At 33.4% G+C, this 18,325-nt stretch overlaps 1 protein-coding gene across 1 annotated transcript in view; it reads right to left on the bottom strand.

Annotated features, from left to right (window-relative positions):
* Window positions 1-473: 473 nt before the first annotated feature.
* DENND6A (DENN domain containing 6A) overlaps window positions 474-18,325 on the bottom strand; it is a 42,781-nt gene continuing 24,929 nt past the window's right edge. The window contains exons 10-20 of the mRNA XM_039858626.1: window positions 13,902-14,024; window positions 13,289-13,384; window positions 10,993-11,087; window positions 7,044-7,109; window positions 6,891-6,955; window positions 6,269-6,358; window positions 5,006-5,059; window positions 4,794-4,903; window positions 4,471-4,573; window positions 3,195-3,269; window positions 474-2,726 (exon numbers count right to left, since the gene is read on the bottom strand). Of these exons, the coding sequence (XP_039714560.1) occupies window positions 2,595-2,726; window positions 3,195-3,269; window positions 4,471-4,573; window positions 4,794-4,903; window positions 5,006-5,059; window positions 6,269-6,358; window positions 6,891-6,955; window positions 7,044-7,109; window positions 10,993-11,087; window positions 13,289-13,384; window positions 13,902-14,024 (1,009 nt within the window). The 3' untranslated portion in view covers window positions 474-2,594. The remainder of the gene's footprint in view (window positions 2,727-3,194; window positions 3,270-4,470; window positions 4,574-4,793; window positions 4,904-5,005; window positions 5,060-6,268; window positions 6,359-6,890; window positions 6,956-7,043; window positions 7,110-10,992; window positions 11,088-13,288; window positions 13,385-13,901; window positions 14,025-18,325) is intronic.

The raw sequence follows: 18,325 nt of genomic DNA, 5'->3' as shown, positions 1-18,325 counted from the left end.
CTTTTAAATGTAATAGAATATTTTATAGTTTACTTTGAAGGATATTACCCAGTAACTTCAAAAAGAAGTAACATCCAGTCATTTATTATTAATAAATTAAAATCCAAAAAATAGTATCGTATACTTGCTACTTTTAAAAAGAGGAAGAAATAAAAGTAATTTGAGATTTAAGATTAAAAAGAAAAGGTAGCAAACAAAGGAGAATCTAACAATATCTAGATCATTAAGCTAAAAAATTTTCAACAGGACATTTCATAAAATCAATACACTGCTAGGAAGAATATGAAGTCACTTAGATGATCTGTCTGTTATTAAACTGGACTATTCACCTGTTCATAGTGAAATAAACATAAGAAAGTTTTCAATCAAATTTTTAAAAATAACAGGAAGTAAAATCCCATAATGCACAAGTTTCATTTACTGTGTATTTTTTCAAGCATTCTCTTACTCAGAAATAACAGAAGATATTCAAGTACTTTAAAATCAAAGGCCTTTAATTTGTTTTTCAGTAATGACCAAAAATGCCTTCACAAAACCTCTTTTTCACTGAAAATAGAAGGCACTAGGCATTACTTAACACCCTGAAAGCAGTGATTCCTTCTGATGCTGGTGGAGATAAACATTAAATGGCAAGTTTTAGATTTTAACAATGTCTCCTTAAAAAAAAAGACAACTCTCAAGATCACAAAAAATGAAGTTACCAGTCTGTCTTTCTCAGTCCTTCCCAATACAATTTTAAGTTATTTTTACAAGTACATAATTTGAAATTAATAGACCAGCTAAGTATGATAAGGTTTTCAACATTTGTTAGGCTTTAGTTAAATACAGTAAATACAAAGATGCCATTATTATGCTAATTGGCACCATCCTCTGCTACTCTTCAGCTGTGCAAAATAAACCTGAAATGATATACACTGTAGTGGTATAATTTAAAAGATCCTTGATATGACACTAATAACTTTCTAATTCTGGTCACAAACTGCATATAAATTGTAAGATTATTAAAATACACCTTTTTGAAAAATAATAAGATGACTATTTATACCTAAATAAGGTTTCCCAGAAAGATATGAAATGCTTTAGCATATAAAAGTAGTTGCTCCTTCTCCATAAGAACAACTGTTGTTTCACAAAATAACTCATGTGATCCAAGGCAAATGATTTCTTTCAAATGCCATATTCTCTCTATGACTTTGAGGTATGCTTCAAGAGACTACCCATGAGAAAAGGGCATATTTGGGTAAAAGACCACAGTTACAAACACAAGGAACCTTTCTTGGGTCAGGAGTGCCCTTAAGAGTCGTATTAACAGAAAAGAGGAGCTTTTGAAGCCATTTCTTTTACAAACACAATTAAATTTGGTTACTGAGAGGGTAATTCAAGACACAGCTATTTACATATGTGCTATGTCATGTGTGCCTGTTTTAAATAGTGGCTTCTGTAGGACACTCCTATTCAAACACAAACCAAACAACTTTGGCGAAGTAAACCAAACCACAATCTTCTATTTTTGGCAAGGTACTATACACAAAACAAAACAAACAAAAACAACAAAAAATAGCTATAACAGTGATTCAGGCAAAAGTTCCCATGTCAAACTACAGTATGGAAAGTGTTCTGAGAAGTATTAATTTGGAGGGAAAAAACCCTACCAAACAAATAATGCTGAAAATCGATCTTATAATCACTCAAATAACTATCACGTAAAAGGTTTATGAATGCCTTTAAAATAAGAATACTTCAGTTTACAAAACAGCTGATTATGAGGTTTATAATCAGAAAGTATTTGAAAAACATCCAAGCTAACTCAAAAAGGCCCAATTAGTAAAGAGTAAAGGGTAAGAGGAAATTAACTTTTCTATAATTAATGCTAGATGCCTTCTTGCCTTTGGAAAAACTGATAAGATTAAATTTGAAAATGGTATAGAAAATAATAAAATGAACCTGCATGACAACTGGAAGAAAAATACCATGCCACTACTAATAAACATGATGCGAGGCAAGAAACATCATTTTAAAACAATGATTATGCAAAAGAATGCCTTATATAATTACATATAATAATCAAGTTAAGAAAAAGCTTCAAGACTAGCAGCTGGGTATTGTGAAACATGTAGGACAACGGAAGGCACTACAAAAGCATTAATTACCTCTAACTGCAGTTGGACAGTTCAGCCTTTTCCTTCTTCTTAAGAAGATAGCCAGTGCGAATGTTATTTTTATATCCCCCTGAGTTTTAACATGATTGGGCAAAACAGCACCAATTTAAAAAAATATCTGCAATGCCAGCACTGCAGTTTGGAATCACTTATTCTGATAGCCCCACAGGTCTCTCATAAGAGCACTTTGGAGCATGATTAAAAATATAAAAATGCCTTTCGGTGTTTCAGTATTAAAATGGAACCACCACAGATATCCATTTTTAAAAATAATGCACTAAAAAAAGTCTGTTCATAAAGTATAGTCTTTCACACCCTGTAGCTAGCTAGCATTTACTGCTATTTTCCACTTCAGATCTCCTTTGTGCATTGAGTTGAAATGTCAGTAAGTTTCATGGTGCAGAGTCCTTTTTGGCTGGAAAATCCTGGCAAATATCATGTCATGCCTGTTTTGAGCAGTATGCCTTGTAGGTCCTCTGGCAATGCGAAGATAATTGCATCTATGTGTGTCCGTAACTTTTCCATAGTTTCAGGTTTCACAGGTAAATGCTCTCGATCAGCCTGCAACTATATAAGGAACATTTAGAAGTATTTAAATGATCCTCTGAGTCTGTATTAATATGCTATATTTTCTAAATAAACATTTTTAATAGTCTAATGATTAGAAACCTCAGATTTCAACCAGAATTTATAGTAACTATAAAAAAGCAAAAAACATGCCATTTAAATAATATATTGTTTGAGCTCAATAAAGGACTTCTATGTAAATTAATACTTAACGCATACCATGTGGTATAAAATGTAAGTGACGATGTTTTTTGTAGAGGTCATTAGACTCCATTAAATATTTTTAAAATAATTACGGCATCATTATGATCTGCTTGAGTGACCAAGTATTTTCAGTCAGATCTACCATCAATTGAACAATCTCAAGTCCTCTCATTTGATTATGTTACTTCCATGATACATCATGGACTATCACCTCAAATGTGAATAAAACATCTTCACAGATCTTTGGCTTTTTTGGCTACATACCAGCTTATTTTTCAGCTTCAATACAAGGTCTACTGTTTCTACTTCTGTGTGTTTCTGGGTCCAGAGAAGTAAATCCTAGAAGAATAAATCCCAAATCAGTAAATACTCAAAATAATTTTCAAACTGCTCTATTTCAATAGATGTAACTACTGAGAAGGACAGGAAGAAAGAGGAAAACGGGGCATTTAACCCAAATATAGCATTACAGTATAAGGATAATTCCGTACATGATATTCTAACAATGTTAATTAGATATCTTTCGACATTTAGGCAAAATGATTGTAGAATATTTGGCAGTAAAACAAAACTTAAATTCCTTTCTGAGGTAGCCCTTTCAGATCAATTAAGAAAAACAAAACTGCAACTCAAAGTACAATACTAATCCACAATGCTACTACTATAGTGAGTATTTTAATTTAAAAAGAACATAAGCTAACAAATCAAGATAACTGTGAACATGAATATTTTATTGGATGTAAACTTCTCATCTTCAAATAAGCTTCTTGGGCTTATTTATAGTTGACTTCATCGCATTTCTTCCCTCAAAACCACAATCATTGGAATTTTGTGATCAGAAAGTTAATATTGAGGCTAGCCTAAATATAAATGTAGCTAAATACAAATGAAAATGACATTATCCTTTATATTTTTACCTAATTTAAAGTAGTCTGGTGACAAATTATAGAATATAAAAAGTCAGTCCAAATACAGGAAAAAAATTATTAATAGTAACTGGAAGAGGTTAATAAGGCACGCTAAAAAAAAATCTGGAGTTAGACTACTTGGATTTGAATCCTAACTCCATCCAGTGGTATGCTAGAAAATATTTAACAACCAGTTCTCCAGGAAGTCTCTGGTTTGTTGCATTTGCCAATTTCTATGGTGTAATACTCCCACTGTAGATGATTTCAAGCTACTAACCTGAGAGCACTGAATGCAGAGCTGGAAAGAGAGGTATAGTCAGCTCTTGTGAGCCAATGCAAATGGGCTCTAGTCTAGCTCACTGCTGGCTCCCCTACGTAGCAGGAACTTACAATCCTCAGGTGTCCCATTATGCAGATCATAACATACCTACTTCAGTGAATTGTTGTGAAAATTAAAAGACATTACCCATACAGAGCACCTACACAGTCCTTGGTATACAGTACATGGTCTAGAAGAGTTAGCTATTACTATTTATAAAGTAGTGGATATAGATATCTTTCCATCTTCTAAGTGTAACATTATCTTTATTTTCAATAGTTGTTAATATCACACAAACATGCTGTTCTCTAACCTCTTCACAAAGAGCTTCTAAATGGAGAGCCTCCAACTTCTGGGTCATTTCTTTCCGCCGGGTCTTGAACCAACCATCAAAATTTGGGGATTTTAGAAAATGCCTATAAAAATAATTTTCAAAACAGCAACATTTGGTTATGACTTATTTCCTCCCCTTGATACCTTTCCTACTTATAGCTAGAAGAACCATGTGAAACGACGAAATTTTGAATAAAAAAATAGAAGTTTAAGTCCATTTTTTTGGGTGTGTGTGTGTGTGTGTGTGTGTGTGTGTGTTTTAAATAAAGCTCTACAAATGGGTGAAAAAGAAAAAAGGCTAACCGGTAAAGTCCAATCCAATCGCCTTTTATTCTAGAGGTCAACTGAGGTCCTGTTTTCTCAAGTGTTTTCATAAATTCTTCTGGAAGGAACTGTCTTAATTGGGGTGGACTCTAGAAAAAAGGGCATACAATATTTAAAAATTAGAAATGGATATGTTCACTGAATTTACAGTTAGAGAAGTCAAATAGAAATTTAACTGAATATATTTATACCTTCCATGGAGAAATACTTTTCTGCAAAGGCATTAAACTTGCCACATATCTTTCCTAAAACCAAGAAAAAAAAGTTAATCAAGTTAGATGTTCTTACACAGAATCTTCAAAAATGTTTAAATAGACCTACTTAAAAGAAATGGGTTTCCAAGTTTTTCATTATATGATCTTTCAACGGACATCAACAACACCATTGCTCCCTATAATAGATATAGCTAAATTCAGATTGAATTGAGAAGTCAGATTTTTTAATAATACTTTACTAAATCTTAGACAATCCAAGGGACTACACGTTTTTAGTGATAATAACCTTAGTAAATAACTATGTTCCAGAAAATATACTCAATGTTTTACATTCATAATTTCTTTTAATCTTTGCAACCATCCCATGTGGCAGGTATTACTGGGAAACTAAAGCTTCAAAAAAGGCTAAGTAACCTATCCAAGGTCACACAATTTGAACTTGGATTCAGGTCTACTTAATTTTAGTTCATGCTCTTAAGAGCTAAAGTTCATTTACTTAAACGAATTTAAATGGAACAAAAAAAATTGACATCCATTGAACGAGAAAGAATATTTCTTCACAAAATATAATAGCAAAGATCTGCAGGTTGTCCTCATATAAGATTCATAGATAGACTACTTTACATTAACAATTACATGGAATCTCTTTCCAATGCAGTCTCCAGACTAGGACCACATCATGATACTGCCTGATATTGTGATGCTTCTTTTAGTATTTTAATGATATTCCACTGAATTTCATGGAATAACCATATCATCATTATTTATTCCATAAATATTTATTAAGTACTACCATTTACCAGACTGAGAAAAAGATAATGAACAGACAGATAAGGCCCCTGTTATCATGATGATCCAGTTTCATGGATATCATATCAAACTGTGCTCAAGAAAGTAAAATCAGAGAAAAGCTACTGGATAACCTATTAAGGTACAAAATGCAACATTATATAACATTTTACTACAATTATATCATTTAAGATAGTCACAACAATCCTGAAAAGTATTTAAGAAAAGTAGAATTAACCATATTTTACAGATAAGGAAATTTAGACCCATGGAGAGGAAGTAACTTCCCAACTAGAATAAAGAATCCAGGTCTCCTGTAAAGGCCTCTATTTTAAATCACTAAACACATGAGCAGGCAAAATACACACCTTAACATAAAGTTTTGGTGAATGGGAAAAACATTAATTTGCCCTTCAACAAATAATCAAATTAATATATATGTTAACTTACTAATGGAATGATGAAGCTTTGTGTCAGTTCCAAGAAATAGCGTCTCAGAATAACGCTTTGAGCCTCAGAAGGACGTTTCTGTTGTACACCCTTAAAAGAGGAAACAATAAGAACCTATAGAGTTAGGGAATGTAAAACAATGGATAATTATAGAAGTTCAACTGATATGTAAAATACATATATTTTACTTGATATAAAACAAACGAACTATTTTAATCTGGTTTATTATGCAATATACTATGAAAAAATTCTAAGAGCAAAACATAAGACATTCACTTCATACTTAAAAATATCAGTACAAACAAAGATTATCTTTATTTCATACTTGCTGTATTAATATTATTTACATTTTCCAAAAAAATGCTGACTATCCCCTAGTGTTAAGTTACCTCATGGTAGAGTCCATGACTTTTTCACTATAACTTCCAAGTTTCTAGGAAGATTGGCACTAGTTTGTAGCTGCAGCTCCATATTTCAAGCCCATAATTGCTGCTACTTTAGTCTCCTGATTTTTATGAAACTTTGGTTCAAAAGATAGACCTCATTACTCTCCATATTGACTAACTGGATATTACATACCTGAACAAGAAAACTTAAATTAATAATATGAGTGAATAATTACCTTCTGTAATTGTTTTATAATCTCTTCATCTCTATTTAGGTATGGCTTATAAGAAGTATAAACTCCTAAGAAGCAAAGAAAACAAGGTAAACAGTAATTTTTTAACCAAGTACCCACACAGGTATATATTTAAAAATTAATAAAAGTCAATACCAGGTTTAGAATCCAGAGTCTTTAGGTTCTTCAATTTTTTCACTTTAACCTGCTTAGGAATTTCCCCTGAAAGAAACATCACAAAAATTCTTACAATTATTCAAATTTCACGTATTACAAAACTGGAATTTCATAAGATTAATAATTTACTATTTATTAGTTAGAGACGTTGTAACTAATGTATTCTTAACATTATTAATATTCAGTTAATGTTAGTATTCCTGGTACCTTAAAACTGGATAAATGGAACACTGAATTATTACTGTGTAAATTATATAAAATGGGTACTTGTCTTTTCATTATTATCTATCATTACTTAAAATTTCCCTTTTATCACTCAACTTGTAATTTAAAATATTTGTGCCAAATACATAAAATCGAAAATTGATGTGCCAAATATGAATAGAGTATCCTTTAAGAGTAAATGGAATTGAAAGCAACTCAATTAGTTTGCAGATATAGTACTCAAAGGTTCTTTTCTGGCACTTCCCAAAATTCTGCTTCTGTACTGTAGAAACTTAACACTGCCACCAGGTGGTGATAGTTTATGTCACAACCAAAGGTCTGAGTCACAGATGGACAGGACTCCAGCAGGCCTGCTGTGAACAACTCATCTAGTATATGAAGTGGTTCTAGTCTTGAGGTTAAGAGAAGGTACAACCTAAACCGCCCTTCTAATTAGCAGAAAAATATCTCAAGAGAAACACTTAAAAGTGTTATAAACATACTAAATTTAAAAGGCTTTCTCTTTTCCTTTTTCTATCATTCCCCATTTCTCCCTTCGGTCCTTGGTAACTTCACCTGCCTAAAGAGAGTTCTCAGAGCAACAAGAAAATTAGCTGGCAAGATATCCAAGAAAAGAAACCGCAGTTCACTATCCTTCATGGATACAGCTGTAAAAATCCTCAACAAAAATATTAGCAAATCGAATCCAGAAACATAAAAAAGGACTACACACCATGACCAAATGGTATTTATCCAAGGAATGTAAGGCTGATTTAATATTTTAACATCTAAAAATCAACTACTATAATACACCATGTTAACGAAGGACAAAAATCACATAATGATTTGTATAAATATGGAAAAAACATTTAACAAATTTCAACACCAACTCATGATAATCACTCTCAACAAACCAGGAAGAAAAAGGCATTTCCTCAACCTGATAAAGGACATCTTTAAAAAGCCTACATCTAACATTATAATTAGACCTATATATTGAAAACTACAAGGCATTGCTGAGAAAAATTAAAGAAGATCTAAACAATGGAGAGACATTCCAAATTCCTGGATTGAAAGACTCAGTATTTTTCAGATGGAAATTCTCCCCCAAATTGATTACATATTCAACAAAATCTCTATCAAAATCTAAGCTGGCTTTTTGCAGAAACTGACAAAGTGATCCTAAAACTTAGATAGAATACAAAAGACCAAAAATAGCTGAAACAATTCTGAAAAAGAAAAACAAAGTTGGAAGACTTATACTTCCGGATTTCAAAACTTACTATAAAAGTACAGTAATCAAGACACTGTACTGCTGTAAAGATGAGCCATATAAATCAGTGCAACAGAACTACAAGTTCAGAAATAAACCCTGTTTATGGCCAGTTGATTTTCCACAAAGGTACCAATGTGAGTGAATAGAAAAAGGATAGTCTTTTCAAAAAATGGTGCTAGGACAACTGGATATCACCATGCAAAAAAAGATTTCAGACCCTTAACCCAAATCATACACAAAAAATAACTCAAAGTGGTTCACAGGCCTAAATATAAGTGCTAATACAACAACTTTTAGAAGAAAACATAGGTGAAAATCTTTGTGACCCTGGGTTAGGCAATGTGTTCTTAGATAAAACAGCATAAGGCCAATCCATAAAAGAAAAAAATGATTAGCTAGACTTAGCAAAATTAAACATTTTTGTGTTTACTAGAAGCAAGGGGTGGGGGAACTAGAAAAAAGGGGTCAAAAGGTACAAACTTTCAGCTGTAGGACAAGTAAGTCCTGGGGATGTAACATGCAGCACGATGCCTACAGTTACACTGCTGTGTGGTGTATTTGAAAATTCTTAAGAGAGTAACTTCTAAAAGTTCTCATCACAAAAAAATATATTTTTTTTCTTTATTTTTAAAATATGTATGAGATGATGGATATCAACTAGTTTCACTATATATGTAAGTCAAGTCATTATGCTGTAAACCTTAAACTTATACAGTGCTGTATGTCACTTGTATCTCACTAGAATTGGGGGAAAAAGTGAACACTTTTGTGCTTCGAAATATAGCAATAAGAAAACAAAAAGAGAAAGCATATATTGTGAGAAAATATCTGCAAATCATATACTGAAAACAGACATGTCCAGAATACATAAAGATCTCTTGTAACTAAATAAGACAAATGATCTAATTAAAAATGGGCAAAAGATTTAAATCAACATTTCGTCAAAGAAAAATTAGATGAAAAGATGCTCAATATCATTAGTTACTAGAAAAACACAAATTAAAACCACCATTTCAAACCCACTAAATTGCTACAATGAAAAAGACAGAAATATCAAATGTTGGAAGGAATATAAAGAGATAGAAACCCCCATACACTGCTGGTGAGAATAGGAAATGGTGGGCCACTTTGGAAAATAGTTTGGATTTCTTAAAAAGCTAAACAGACTTATCAATCCATGTTACTTTACCAATGACTTTATGCAAGAATTTCTCTACTTGCATCCCCAACATTGAGGCTTTTTCCATTGGAAAAAGACAATAATAGTAGTTTACTATATTACAATTATAGTAATCAAATAGCCTCTATTAATAGGATAAAACCATGAAAGTCAATGTCAAGATTAAATTAAGATTAAAAAAAAACTTTTCATATCATCTCTTAGCTAAGACCTGGTGATTGCTGTGCTCTGAATTATCATTAATAATCAGACAGGACACTAATGAAATGGCAAGAGACCATGACATTTACAGAGTGCCATTATTCAGTCACTGTGTTTAATCTTCTCAGCAGACAAATATGAGGCTTAAGGAGGCCACTGTGCCTAAGCCCACACAGATATGACTGCAAGGGTGAAACCCTCTGCTCTTTCCTTTATTTCATAAGGCATCTAAGGATTTCACTGTAAGACTGAGTCTAATATTCATAAATAATATAATTTAAAATGTTATTCCCTGACTCTAATCATGTCTATCTAGATTTATGCATATACCAGAAGGGATATCTTATAAAATAATATTATTAAATAATGTTTTAAATATACCTGTGTATACTAAAAAGAAAAATCTTTAAAAGTATCACATCATAAAGTTTTTTAAAAATATTTTTACATATCGTCTTAACTATTTGAATGGATAATTCAGGAGCATACAGTGAGGAATGTCAGAGGTACCATTAAAGTGTCATCTAAGTTAACAAAACTCCCAACCTCAGAATTCATTTACTCATTTAAAAACACTTTTTAAACAGCTACCATGAGCAAGGCATATATATCTTATTTCCTTAAGAAAAGCATAATCTTTTGACCACTTCCTTAATCAATACCAGTACCACAGAAATGTATATATTTTTTGAGACCGAGCTGAGAATTTTGTGCCAAGCTGAATTAATTTGAGCTTATATAAGGTTTTATTCAAGCATTGTTGGAAATCCCTTTTTAATTGGGCTATACATATACAAAAAGTAGCTCGAATTTTTGAGGTTTCATTTTGTTATAATTCATTCAATGTTTGTAACACTGTAAGTACATGTTTCAGTAGCAGGAATGAGTTACACATATAAGAATCTGTATATTTTAATGAGTTATGCTCTTTTCCAAAGGCCTTTATCTAGGTTGCCTCAAAGAAGGTTGCTATTGGCATAATTAAAAAGTAACCAAAAGATGAAAACAAAGGAGAAAAAAGAAACCTGATCAGCCATATTACACACTAGAAATAGTTTATACTTTACCTGCTGGTTTAAGGTCTCCTATTCGAATAATGTGTGGCCAGTGCTGAAGTGTTTTCGCAAAAAAAGGGTTGGTTACTCCTAATATGACCGATGGCCTACATAAAAACAAACAAAGCAAAAACATAGTGAGAAAAAGATGAATGTTCCATCAGTCAAGAATAGTTTCTAATTTCTTTTGAGTGAACAATAAATGGATTATATTTTCCTTCATTCAATGTACTACATATAAACTACATGCCAGACACCATGTTTAGCCGTAGGCATGTACAGATGAAAAGACTTGGTCTTTCTAAAAGCACAAAGGAAGAAGGATATACAAACTCAATTATGATGTCAGAAATTAGAAGACAGCGAAGGTGGAATAAAATGTACAATAATTACAAAAAAGACACTATGTCTCCAGGAGATTAAAAGACAGCCTCATCAAAGAAATGACATTTGCACAGATATGAAAGATAAGTAATTCTTTGCCAAGTGCTTAGGGTGGTAAAGGTGATGCAGGAGAATGAACAGTATGTGCAAAGCAATGAAGTGAGATCATGGTCTGTTTGTAGAACTACAAATAGTTCAGCATTCCTAGAGCACAAGGTGGAAAGGATGAATAGTCAGAAATGAAATTGATGGGGAGATGCTGGCCAGATCTTTAAGCACCAAGTTAATATGCTCAGAAATTTAGATGTAATCTTGTTTGGCAAAAGGAAGCTACTAGAGAACTGAGTGGAGGAATACCACATGAATGAAAATGTACTTATAAGAGTGGTCACTCTGAGAGAAATTTAGAATATGCTCTATGAGGAGGGGAAGAGGTTTGGAAAAAAGCATCAGCAAATATGAAACAGACTGAAGACAGTAAGATTGGGAAGACAGTTTTGGAAAGAAAATAACAAATGTTAAGAGAGATATTTTAGGGTGTGAATGGACAGAATTTGGTAAAACTTGATGTGTACCATATTAAAGAGAAACTGATCACAATTTAGATCTTTGATAACTAAGTGAAAAGTAGCACCATTCATGAAAATAGTAAGAGGCATGGAATTAGGAAAGAAAAGGAGACAAAAAGAATTCAGCTTGAACATTTTTAGTTTCTGGTGCCATTAACATGTCCAGGTAGCAATGTGGTTTAGAAAAAAAAAAACCTGGATATATAGTTCTGGACCTTGTAAAAGATCTTGACTAGGAAGATAAATGTCATTTATTAGTATATACATGTTAACAGAAGCTATGGATACAGATAAGATTGTGCGGAAAAAATTATCAGTCTGAAATCCGAACCCAGAACACAATACTGGAGGAACACCAACATTTAAGGGTTTGGCAGAAGAGGAGAAGTCTGCACAGGAGAGTGAGATGTACCACCAGACAGTCAGGTAAGAGTGGTATCCTGGGTTAAAATATTTTTTCTGCCCCATCCCCTTAAAATATTTTTAAGGTCAACAGCTTAAATGTTAAAAGAAAGGGAAAGCAGGAAAAATGGGGCAATAATGTGCCCACTGGATCAGGCAGTGAGAATAGTCTTGCTGACTTCGGCAAGAACAACATTAGTGGAGACTGAGAAACAACCTACAATGGGCTAAGAAGCAACTAGAAAACAAAGAAACGAAGACAGTAAATGGAAATTTTTATTGTTATACTAGAAACTTAGCTATGAAAAAGAGGTGAGCAATAGAGCATGAACTAAAAGAGAAAAGGTAAGATAACCTTTCCCCTTTTACAAACTGGGAAGAATTTTCATGTCTATATGCTGATTCAATGAAGAGGACAAAGGAAAAGGAAGTTACAGAGCAAGAAGAGATAACTGATGCTGTAACAGGTCCTGAGGTAAGGAAAGAAGATAGAACTGAAAGTACAGTTGGGTGGCTATTAATGACAATACAGCTTCCACTAATAAATAAAATCATTCAAAGAAAATAAGATACTGACTCTTGAAATGTGACCCGGCAGCTTCTTAAAGCTTCCTTTATAAAATCAATCTGCCATTAAGTTAAAATTTAAACTTTGAAATTATTACCACAGAGAGAAATGGGGAAGGCAGATAAAGGTAAAATGGGTCACATATAAGGTGATGGAAAGAAACTTAACTTTAGGTGGTGCACACACAATGCAATATACATATGATGTATTACTGAACTGTACACTTGCAACCTATATAATTTTATTAACCAATTCACCCTAACAAATCTAATTGAAAACAAATAAATGATATAAAATTAAATCAAAAGTCATTACCAAAAATAATTCTAAATAATTTGGCTATAAAGATAATACTTGGTTAATAAAAGTTATTCTGTTTACTCACGGGGCTTGAGTACGGGTAGTATATTCTTTGAATTCACTATCATGAATAGTGAAATAAGGTCTGAAATCACTGACGTACTTCAACGGAGAAATACAGCTGTGGAGCAAGAAGAATATGTAAAACAAAGGACACAGAAATTAAAGGCCGTTCTCAATAACTATAAACTATCTATATATACAGTATACCCCCAATGAGATAATTTATCTATTTCAATAAGTGGTAAACTCATTCCAAGAAACTAGAAAGCAAAAGGAAATACCAAATGTGGAATGGCATATTGAAAGAACATTGGATTTGGGGCAGAAGATGGGGTGAAATTCTGGTTTTATCTTCACTAGTTATATGCCTTTTATTAGATACTAACCATTTACACAACTAATATTTATCAGGTGCCAACTTCATGTACGTGAATGAATGTGTTTGTTGCTCAGAAAAACATGGTTCCAGCCTTCATGGAGCCTGAATTAATTTGCTCATCTATAAAACGATGCTATCATGAGCATTACCTTCTTACAGGGTTGTTGTGTGGATCAATGCAATGCAATGAGTATACAAACATATCACAGATGGGAAAATGCTGTAACTATCACCATTAGGAAGCAAATATACTCACTTAATAAGTGCCAATACAGTCTCTGAAGACTCCGATGGTGATGGTGCCATGACTACAAGGGGCTCACCCAACAGCACCAGCTCCCAAAGCATCTGACTGTGAAGGAAAACTGGGCAGAAACACCTGAAACATATTTATACCACAGAAATATTGTTGTTTATCCAATCTGTTTTTTTAAATTCCTATATAATCCTTCTAAAAACTTCATAGTGATATAAATTCTTCCAGCTATTTGTACCTTGATCTGATAGACAAATTCATTTAGAATATGGTGGCGCATATAGATAAGTCCCTTTTATCCACATAAAAATATATATCGATTTGACTTGTTTCAATTTTTACAAGATTAAGTGCAGTATATTGACACCCAGAATGGCTGATAAACAATATATGCAAATAAAATAATTATTAAATTGTTGTCCCACATGGTAGATTTATTTTATCAATATTGCTTTGTTACATTTGAAGTTCTATTCTAAATATTTTTAAGGAAACAAGAAAAATTAATTTTCTTAAGGATGTTTATTGGATGTACTTAATTTAAAAGCAAAAGCTTTCCATATTAAAGAATGATGAAAACAAATTGCAAGGAGAAGTTCTACTGCCAACAACAGAATGATTTCCTGGGCAGATTCTCCTCCTACAGAAATACTGCATATTTTTATAGCAACCCTGGAATTAGGTGGAAACCTATTAGGACAGAACTCTGGTACATTACTTAGTCTCAGACATTTGGTAACTTTTACTTACTTACTTAATAATTCCACCCAGTAGGGTAATGATTTTTTGTAGTATATTAGGGGAAAAAATACTTATATATTTATAAAAATCATAATCAACCTTCTTAGTTGAAAACATATACACAACACAAAAAAAGAAAAAGAAAAAAAGCATAATATTTAAATACAAAAATATACATCAAATTTGTGAGATGGAAATTTTAGGAAAACTTAATTTTAACTATTTAGAGGCAAGAAGACAAATGTAAAGTGCAAAAAAATAGTTCAAGGATGAGGCAAAGGGGCACTTCTTCCTTCTTCCTACTTAAATAATTCAATCCTAAAGCAGAATATGAAACATTGTAGGCATCTCTACTAAGAGGGCCACATCAGCCCAGAGAGGGGTGTCAGAGCTTATGTGAGATAAGGTAGACATCCATGTGGAGGGGTGGGTGGCTTACTATGGGCTGTTGGAACCCAAATGTGGTAAGAAAGGAATACATATGTGGAAGTGATCTGGTTTGGGATGACAGAGCCCAGGAAGAGTGAGAGGCATGGAAGGGCAGCATGGTATAGTCTGTCATAGCCAGAGTAGGTTAAGGAGGTTGTCGATGGTGGGATGTTAGGGCAGGGGAATGAGAGTGTCCACATGGAGCGGTGGCCTGGAGTGAATGTAGGTGCACAAGTAAGGTAAGGAGGGCATCTGTGTGGGTATTGGCCTGGCATCAGGAGTCAGAGCACAAGCAGGGTGAGGATGGTATCCAAATGGAGGGGAGGCCTACTGTGGGATATGGAACCTTGAATGGGATAGGAAGGTAACCACATGGAGGTAAATCCAGCATGCAACAGAGCCTGAGCAGGGTAAGGAGGTTGTCCATGAAAAAGGGCAACTAGGTCTAGAGTGCCAGACAGGGCCCAAGAGGTGTGATAAAGGCATCTGCACAGAAGAGAGAGTTATAGCAGAAATGAAAGATTAATTACTAACAGGGGACTGAGCAAATAATTTAAGAAATTAAGAATAATGGGAGGTAGTCAGAGAAAAATACAAATATGAAAAGAGAGAAAACTAGAATCATGTTTGATTGGAATTGGGGGTATCAGTGTGACTTTATGGTTTTCAATATATATGGATGTAGAAATAAATATATAAATGTATATATTATGTGTATATATGTATGCATGTGTATATATACTCCTTAGCTCTGTTCACTGAGATGGCCTAAAATCGATGATGTCCTAATAGCAATGAGCACAACTAGTGTCCAGATCTTGGCTTCTAAATCCTATTCTCCACTAAAAGAAGCTAAGGCTTTTTAGAGAAAAGGCTGATTCCAGGAATGGGGAAGAGAAAATACAAGATAATCCTGGAACCCAAGAGAACTCAAAACAGATGTCCACACAAAGACTTACAGATAAATGTTCATAGTAGTATTACACATAATAGCCAAGAACTGGAAACCATCCAAATGTCCTTCAATGGATTAATGGATAAATAAGATGTGCTACATCCATACAATGGAACATTAATTCAACCATAAAAACAATGAAGTAATGATTCATGCTACTCATGAATAAACCATGAAAACAATATGTTAAGTGAAAGAAGGTAGACACAAAAGGCTACATATTGCATAATTCTATTTATATGCTATGTCCAAAATAGATAAATCCATAGAGACAGAAAGTGGATCAGTGGTAATCAGGGACTAGAGGAAGAGGGAATGGGGGAATGACTGCTAATGGATACAGGGTTACTTTTTGAAGTGATGAAAATGTCCTGGAACTAGATAGGAGTGATAGTTTACAACTCTATAAACATATTAAAAACCAATGAACTGTATACTTTAAAAGAGTGAATATTATGGTATGTGGAATTATGTATCAATTTTTTTAATTTAAAAAAAGAGATAAGCCTGGAACATTTTACACCAGAAAGCAAGAAAGTATTTAAAGAATGACAAGGATATGTCAAAAAACAGAAGCCAGCCTGAAGTGGATTCTCACTGGCCAAATTGGAAATAATCTGAAGAGTAAAATAGATGACAATAATGGATTTTAATAACCTGTTCAATAAAATGAGAAACCAACAATCCATACAGATACACATAAATAATGTTGATGTTTTAAAATATTTCTACGAATTCACTGACACTCCTTTTAAAACATAGAGTCTAATTATCCCCCTCTTAGGTATGGGCTGGATTAAAGGCTCACAGGAAGAGAATAAGGTAAAGTGACAATGTACAAATCTGAAGATTAGGTCATAAAAGTCATTGTGGCTTCAGCCTTTTTTCAGATCACCAGCTGATGATAAGAACATTCAAGCAGCCCTATGCAGAGGTCCACATGGCTAGGAATAAGGCCTCTTGCCAACAGCCAAAAGGAACTATGACCTCCAGCCAACAGCCAAGTAAGTAAGCCTTCTAGGGAAGCAGACCTCCATCCCTAGGCAAGATCTACCAGCCCTATTTGTCCAACTGACTAAATCCTCACCTGACATTTTGACTGCAACCACATAAGAGATCCAGAGTTAGAACCATCTAGCTAAGCAGTTCCCGGATTCTTAAGCCTCAGAAACTGTGTGAAATAATGTTTGCTCTTTCAAGCCTCTATGTTCTACGTACTGGGGTAATTTATTACACACGGCAATAAATAACTTATATACGTACCTCCCCACAAAATACTAAATTACATAAGGAAAAAGAACAACTTATCAATGGAGAAGCTTGGAGAACACTTTAATCAAGTGATCAAAGTGAACATTCTCAGTAACAAGGCAAGCCAAACTTGTGTGCTACCTCTTTATTAAGACGCAGAGCCTGAATCTAGTCATGAGTAAATCCCAAACCTAAACTGAGGTATTTCCTGCAAAATAACTGTCCTATAATCCACAAGAATGTCAGGGTCATAAAAGTGAGGGGAAGACTGAGGAGCTACTCTAGACTAAAAAAGAGAGACTAGGGAGACATGACAACTAAATGCAACAGACAATTCTGAACTGAATTTTACCGTGACAACTGGTGACATCTGAATACAATCTTAGTATTAGATGGTATTAACTTATTCATGTTATTTTCCAATTTTGATGGTTACATTTTATCCTAATTTGTAGGAATAAACACTAAAGTATTCAAGGATAACAGGCATCAGGTTTCTGACTTACTACCAAATGGTTCAGAGAAAAAGAGTGTTCTGTACTGTACTTACTACTTACCGCAGTGTGTGTGTGTGTGTGTGTGTGTACACACACACACGTATGTATCATGTTAAATACTGTTATATTTTATATTTTAAGTATACACATACACAGTTGCCCCTCAGAATCCATAGGGGAATTGGTTCCAGGACCCCTGTGAATACCAAAATCCAGATGCTCAAGTCCCTTATATAAAATGGCATAATATTTGCATATAGGAAAATATATAAACTGTATGCTCCCATATACTTTAAATCATCTCTAGATTACTCACAATACCTAATATAATGTAAATGATATGTAAGTAGTCGTTATATTGTTGCTGACATGTATTATTTAGTTAGGCCTATAAATAGTTACATCTGTACTGAACACTAACAGACTTTTTTTCCTCGTCATTCCTTAATACTATATAACTTTTTTTTCCCAAATATTTTCGATCCCCAATTACTTGAATCTGTAGATGTGGAAGCCATGGATATGGAGGACCAACTGTAATTTAAAAATAA

This window comes from Pteropus medius, unplaced genomic scaffold (assembly GCF_902729225.1).
Source record: "Pteropus medius unplaced genomic scaffold, Ma_sr-lr_union100, whole genome shotgun sequence".
In the NCBI taxonomy this organism is placed as follows: Eukaryota; Metazoa; Chordata; class Mammalia; order Chiroptera; family Pteropodidae; genus Pteropus; species Pteropus medius.
The sequence above is the reverse complement of the archived record's forward strand: the minus strand, read 5'-3'. Positions and strand labels throughout refer to the sequence as shown.